This window comes from Cervus elaphus, chromosome 24, assembly GCF_910594005.1.
Source record: "Cervus elaphus chromosome 24, mCerEla1.1, whole genome shotgun sequence".
NCBI classification, from domain to species: domain Eukaryota; kingdom Metazoa; phylum Chordata; class Mammalia; order Artiodactyla; family Cervidae; genus Cervus; species Cervus elaphus.
Genome location: NC_057838.1, coordinates 12,402,711 through 12,410,069, shown reverse-complemented (window position 1 = coordinate 12,410,069; position 7,359 = coordinate 12,402,711). Strand labels below are relative to the sequence as shown.

The 7,359-nt window shown below is 35.4% G+C and overlaps 1 protein-coding gene and 1 pseudogene across 1 annotated transcript; one reads left to right on the top strand and one right to left on the bottom strand.

Annotated features, from left to right (window-relative positions):
- Nucleotides 1-2,712: 2,712 nt before the first annotated feature.
- On the bottom strand, nucleotides 2,713-3,222 carry LOC122682867 (annotated as a pseudogene).
- A 2,271-nt stretch (nucleotides 3,223-5,493) lies between these two features.
- On the top strand, nucleotides 5,494-6,411 carry LOC122683160 (olfactory receptor 4A47-like). The gene has a single exon (XM_043886759.1). The coding sequence runs from the start codon at nucleotides 5,494-5,496 to the stop codon at nucleotides 6,409-6,411; it is 918 nt and encodes a 305-aa protein (XP_043742694.1).
- Nucleotides 6,412-7,359: the final 948 nt, after the last annotated feature.

The window sequence follows — 7,359 nt, the reverse complement described above, 5'->3', positions numbered from 1 at the left end:
CACTCTCCTAATTCTGAAAAATACATTTGAATACATTCTGAACAATCAGCATTTGATAAATATTTGTGGTATCTGACATCTGAGTAAAGAAGTTATATTTCACTTATCTACTTTATTTATAAATATTCAAGTTAATTGAATTTGGGTATCTATTTAGGTGTTTAAATTGATCTGTATTCCTTTTACATGAATTTTTTATTAGTAAATTTTTCATATTTTGTTTGATTGCTGATATTTTCCATATTGATTTTTATGACTTGATTGCATATTATAGAAATTATCCCATTTATCATCTATGTGGAATTATTGAATTTCCAGATTATGATTTGTTTTTGATGTACTTGTTCAGTGCAGAGTATTTGGTCATGTAAAAAAACTTTTACATTTACATAGTTAAATCTATAAGTATTTCCTTTGGATTTTACACCTTGCTTAGAATTTTCCTATTTTGACGATGATGCTAAAATATTGTTCCTTATTTTTCAACATTTAATTCTTTGTCTTTTTGTTGTTTCATATCTTTTAAAATCATCTATATTTTGTTGTAAGAAGTAAAGTAGGCATCGAATGTGTGCTCAGTGGTTCACTGAGCACTTTTCATTTCAGATTTTTTGCAATCTCTAGCCAGGATCCTCTGTCCATGGAATTTTCCAGGCAAGAATACTAGAGTGGATTGCCATGTCCTACTCCAGGGGATCTTCCCAGACCAGAGGTCAAATTTGAACCTGTATCTTCTGCGTCTCTTGCATTGGCAGGTGGACTCTTTAACACTGAGCCACCTGGGAAGCCCAGTGGGTGGGTACTACTTTTTTTTTTTTTGCTTCTTTTGAATCTTTTATTTTGTATTGGGGTACAGCCAATTAACAATGTTGTGATAGTTTCAGCTGAATAGCCAAGATACTCAGCCATACATATACATGTATTATATTTTAACTATTTTTTTTCTAGATGACCATTTTTGTACACACATAATTATTTTTCTCCACACATAATTATTTTTCTCCATGGCTTTGATATTCTAGTTTTATATTCCAAAAGATAGCATGTAGTTGAATCAAATTTAGGCCTCTATCATCATCCATTGATCTCTTTATTCTTGTGCCATGTATCATATGATGTAATTGCATTTAATTTAAAATACACTTTGATACCTGATAGGCTCCTTCATTATTATTCCTTATCAAAGTGATGTCTACTCTTGCATATTTATATTTTAAAATTAAAATTCAATAAGCTAATCTAAGAAGAACTAAATTTAGTTAGTATTGTCCATGAGATTTGCTTTAGAAAATTTATATCTTTTCTTGGAAAACTGAGAGTTCTTATCCACAAACTGGATATGTCTTTCTACTTGTTTTCTATTATGTTCATACAGATCTAGTATGTTTCCTTGTAAATTTAGGTTTTCTTGCTGATATTATAAATACCATCTTTAACAATATTTTTGGAGTGTCTGTTATTTCAATACAGAAACTTTTTTGTTTTCCATTTTACAGAGTAGTATCATATAATTTTCACAGTGCATTGTTTGTCCTTTGAGTCTATTTTCTGCAATTTTTGACCAAATGCATTCAGTTCTGTAGTGATTGTCACAATCAACAGTCACAATTTGGGGATACACACTTTTAAAGTTTTCCATGCAACAGACTGAAGGTAATAGGCCTTAATCACATACTGCACACTGAGACTGCAACTCTTCTGTGGAAAAGATGGCACCCATACAGTCTATGTTTTCTAGAAGTCCTACTTCATGTCTAATGTTGTCATTAGTCTTCACAGTCCTGTGGGCTGTCACTTCTATTTTACAAATTTTAAACAAAAACAAATTCAGATAACTTGTCCAAGGTGTTCCTAGTATAAACAGGATTTAAATGTTCAGCCCACTTGGTTTTAACCACTCTGTATACTGCCTCAAATCAGACATGAATCAGCCCTAGCACTGAAGATCGTGTATGAACATCTCTGCTTACTCAACTTGACCTCATCCCCAGCCTTTTCCCTTGCTCTTAAGGTTCCTCTTTCCTTCTCCCTGCATTGTCAGATCTTCAAGGTAAATCTTTCTATCCTTTTCCTGAGTTCTAATCCTTGTTCCTCTATCCTGCTCCCTGCCCTCAAAATGCTCTAATCTCCCCATTTTCAAAGTATACAAAGTCTTCACTGTGGCACTTTTTCTCTAACTTGTCATCACACCTTGATTCAGGCAGGCCACTCTCTTTAAACACAGACAGCTTCTTCAACTTGCATCATCTCAGACTGTTCCAAAACAGGGAAGCTGCACCCCCCCATTCCCACAGGTTCTCTTCCCAAGTCCATAAAGCATCTAGGTGACAAATCCCTGTTCCATTTAATATAACATGGCTTTCTTGTTCTGCCTCATCTGGGCTGAAACATACCAACTCCATTCATGGCCTAAACAACCAGTACTATATTAAACCTGGAACCCAGGCCCCATTAACTTTCATACTCAGGGTGATTGCAAGATAAATTTAACACTCCAGTTTTACATAGAATGCTAAGAGCACTTTTCATATTTTACAGAACTTGAAACATATGGATTTTCTATTAATCGTCATACCATAGAAAAGCCAAATCTAATTTCTAAATAGATGCATTACAATTTGTTTACAGAGTTTAAAGGCTTAATGGCAATAAGGAGGGGAGGAAGAAGTGAAAGTTTATTTTACAGAATTGACTGGGAAGAGTAAGTACAATTTAATGGGGCCTCATGCGCTCTGAAGGAGGCAGTGCCCGATGTGCAGGGGTGATCGCCATGTCCAGATAGTCTCCCATTTGGAACTTCTGCAAGGGCAGGGTCAGGGAGTCATAAGTCCCCTTTCCCCCAGACATGGTGCTGCCAATCTGCTTTACTCGATAGCCAGGACGTTTAAGATCTGTAAAGACAACTGCAAAATTGAAGCGTGTGCCTTTTCATCTGGCTTCTGGGTATACTTCTTTTACCAAACTAGTCAATTCTTTCAAGGTTGCATCCATCCGAGTGTAGACCTGCAGCTCGCAGAAGGCACATTTCTGCGGGAGACCTCATCCATGTGGTGGGGCGGCCATTGTTGGTGGTGAAGCCGCGAGTGGCAGCGGGCGGGTCTTCTTTGATCGATGGCTTCTCCGGCTCCTTAATTCCCTCCTGGGTAACGCACGACTCCGCTGCCGTCTTCCTTCTCCGGCCGCGAGACGCTCGCTCTGGCCTCCCACCCCGGCAGCGAGCATCAGAACCCCACCGTCTTTATTTTTGATACTGGGAATTTGTTCTTAGTTTTTCTTAGTCTGTTTTGTTAGGATGTAATCAATTTTATTAAATTTTAAAATAACCAATTCTTGGTCTTATGTATTTTCTCAGTTTTTCAATTACATTTACTTCTGTGACTTCTGTTTTCGATGTATTATTTCCATTCTACAAGGGTCCCTGGATTTATTTTGCTTTTCTTCTTCTAGCTTCTTGAGACTGTAGCTCAAGATTATAGTTCCCCCAGAGGATAGGGATCTGAAAGTCATGTCCTATGTGGTGATTATCCTCGTGGCATCTCTGGAGGTAAAGAGTCAACTCTCAAAATTATGAGGAAGGTCCCAAAGATTCAATTAGAGAAGAATCAACCTTGGAGATGGACCAACTGAATAACTCAGTAATATGCGATGCAGTTAGATGTAGATAAAGGGTTTGTACACCTTTGCCTTTACTCAGAGGTTATTTGTTTGTACCTGTAATCACACGGCAGACTTCTTTGCAGATTGAAATAATGGATTCAATAATATAGTGAAATATGTTTATGAAATTATTATTTACCCTGCAGGAAACCCAGAAGTCAACAATACCATATGAAGATAGGACAGTATAACTGATTGAAAATCAAAATGTTGTAGAGGCTATTTCACTATTTCAAAATGCATGAAATTTAGCAAAATTTAAATGTAAGTATTCATATACAATTTGGAGTTTTCTCTACAACCAAAATGCTGGTTTAACTTTTGTTTGTCATCAGGACAAAACCTGCCAATAATGACTATTTTTATTTTCTATTCACAATTAAGATTCATAGTTCTTTGTATAATAAAGTATTCATATTCATTTTGAAAATCCCAGCAATTTGAAAAGTAATATTTTTCTGAATGACAGAGACAGTGAACTTCCTGCAAGCATCAAAAGAGCTTGTCTAGTGGAGAAAGTTCAGTGTCCAATGATGCTGCATATAACTGTCTTTCTTTGTTCTTGGAGATATAACCAGTGCCTGAAGAACAAGAGAGAAGGAATCACAGAAAAGAACATGGATCAAATGAAGGTTTCATGCAGGTAATCCAGAAAGTGCATTTATATACTTGTTTCTGAATTAAGCTTTACACTTTTCATGCGTTCACTGGTGGTGCATGAATTCAAGACATTCAAAATTTCTTCTACATGATTCTCTTAATGAACAATTTTAGGGATCCTTTGTGACTACTAAAATGTGTGGAGATTGATTCAATACTGTAATGCTCATCTGGGTATTTTCATACTATAAAGATTCATAATAAATTTACCCTCTCTAACATCAGGGCTTCCCTCATAGCTCTAACATCAAGTATTCTAAGAAATTGTCTGTCTGAGGACATTTTAATGAACAGATATTTCTTGTCTCATGTTAGGTTTAAATGATATGTTCTCTAAGCATTATTTACTAATCGCTTGAAAATTAGAGGATGACATAACATCTGTAGAACTTGATTGAGTGGCTTTCACGACCTCAAGATAATACTATAGTAAGCAAGTTGTTACTTCAATTCATATTTTTCTATTCACAAGTGAGTTTCAGCATCCTATCATGTGTTTCTTGGATATTTAAATATGTTTTTCTTTAATTATTTGTTTACATTTTTCTTAAATATTTATGTCTTTTATTTATTAATTTATTAGTGATATTTGTCTATTTTAGATATTAACTCTGCATATATCCTCTAAAATATAAATGATTTCCACAAACTACTTTCACCTATTGACATCATGGTATCTTCCTAAATCCTTAAAAAAATTTGAAATTGTCAAAATATACCTATTTGGGATATCAGTGATTGGTTAAGAAGCATCCCTCATCATGAGAATATAGAAAGTCATTTCCTTTATTGACCAGAATGCAAATATGCAACATATTTTGCTTTAATTTTCTTATTAAACTTTTATGAATTTTTGTTTTTATATGTTATTAATTACATGTGCAATTTTATTAGCTTCCAGATGGGAAGGTAGTTGTGGCAACTCGTTTACTTAATTATGTGCTCTTTTCCCACACATGTCTCTTAATGACTTGCTTCTCCATTAGTGTACAAGATTGTTGAAGTTATGAATCAGCCTCATCTTATGATGTCTGAAAGTACTGGAGCATAATAAAACATACTACTTATTACTTGAACAAATAAACAAATTAACTTAAGGCTTCAGGAAGTCACTAATAATGATTATATTTACAAGTAATTCTGTCTTAAACTCTGAAATAAAATGAAGAAGAACCTATGGAACGAAGAAACAATGTAACTGAGTTTGTCCTCGTAGGACTCACTCAGAGCACTGAGGGTCAGAAAATATTGTTTGTTGTGTTCTTGCTCATCTACATTGTGACGATGGTGGGCAACCTACTCATTGTCACGACTGTCGTGTTCAGTGCAACCCTGGATGCCCCTATGTACTTCTTTCTTGGCTACTTATCATTTATGGATGCTGTTTATTCTACTACGATCACTCCAAATATGATTATAGACTTAGTGTGTGAGAAGAAAACCATTTCTTTTGAAGCTTGCATGGCTCAGCTTTTTATAGAGCACTTATTTGGTGGTGCTGAGATTTTACTCCTGGTGGTCATGGCCTATGACCGCTACGTGGCCATCTGCAAACCCTTGCATTATTTGACAATCATGAATCAGCGGCTGTGTGTTCTGCTGCTGCTGTTGGCCTGGGTTGGTGGGTTTTTACATGCTGTAGTTCAACTACTCTTAGCTTACAACCTTCCTTTCTGTGGCCCCAATGTCATTGACCACTTCATCTGTGACATGTACCCTTTGTTAAAACTGGCCTGCAGTGACACCTACATTATTGGCCTCATTGTGGTTTTCAATGATGGAGCAATCTGTGTGGTCATTTTTGTGCTCTTATTCATCTCCTATGGGGTCATTCTGCGCTCCCTGAAGAATCTTAGCCAGGAAGGGAAACGCAAAGCCTTATCCACCTGTGGCTCCCACATCACTGTTGTGCTCCTCTTCTTTGTGCCCTGCACTTTTATGTATGTGAGACCTCCTTCCACCTTATCCATTGATAAATCCTTGGCTGTGTTTTACACCATTATGACCCCTATGTTGAACCCTCTAATCTACACTCTGAGAAATGGAGAGATGCAAAGTGCCATGAAAAAGCTCTGGATCAGAAAAAGAAAATGAGGCAGCATGGAAATGTATGACCTATTTTTAATGAAGAATTGCTCTTTCAAGGAAAGTCATGTTTAATTATGTAAGTGTATTAAATTTCTCCTCAGAATTAATACCTTAGGCATGATAAAAAACATTTATTATGTGAATACTTTCAATGATCCAAGTATATTTTTAAGATTTTCCTAATTTCCTATGCTGTATTTTGTTTGATGTATATTTTCAAACTTGTCACAGTTTCTTAGGAGAATATATTTAGTTTTTGGTGTAAAATATCTCTATTGAGACTATAGATTTACATTCTAAATGTTGAGTTAAGCTACTAGTAAATTGTTACATTTATTTTTTAGTGAAAGATACTCTTATGATTCTCTCTCAATTAATGTAATCGTTCAGAATTTAGTACTCAATAGACATTTCAGAAAACTAAAGCAAGAAATAAGACATAAAATCTTGGTTTACTCCTCCTCACTCATGGATGACTCAAGTTAACATTTAAAGTGTATGTCTTGTTTTTTATCTGCAAGATGCTTATATTATTTTGCCCATATTGCTTAGCTTGTTAATATTGAAAAAGGTTAATGTCAGAGTTGTCATATTCAAAAGACTAAGATCAGAGCATCCATTCTCATCACTTCATGGCAAATAGATGGGGAAACAATGGAAACAGTGAGAGACTTTCTTTAGGGGGTCTCCAAAATCACTGCAAAAGTTGACTGCAGCCATGTAATTAAAACACATTTGCTCCTTGGAAGAAAAGCCATGACCAACCTAGAGAACATAGTAAAAAGCAGAGACATTTCTTTGCTAACAAAGGTCCGTCTAATGATTCTATAATTTCCCAGGAAATGAATTATTAATACTTGAAAGTTTGGTTCTGTATCTGTCATAGTATGATTATTTTCTCTTGTTTCACTTTATCCTTAACATCAGATGAAGGATCTCTGAGGAATCAATGCT

What these genes read in the sequence shown, in the direction of transcription:
- LOC122683160 (XM_043886759.1), top strand. Translation starts at nt 5,494, where the DNA reads ATGGAACGAAGAAACAATGTAACTGAGTTTGTCCTCGTAGGACTCACT.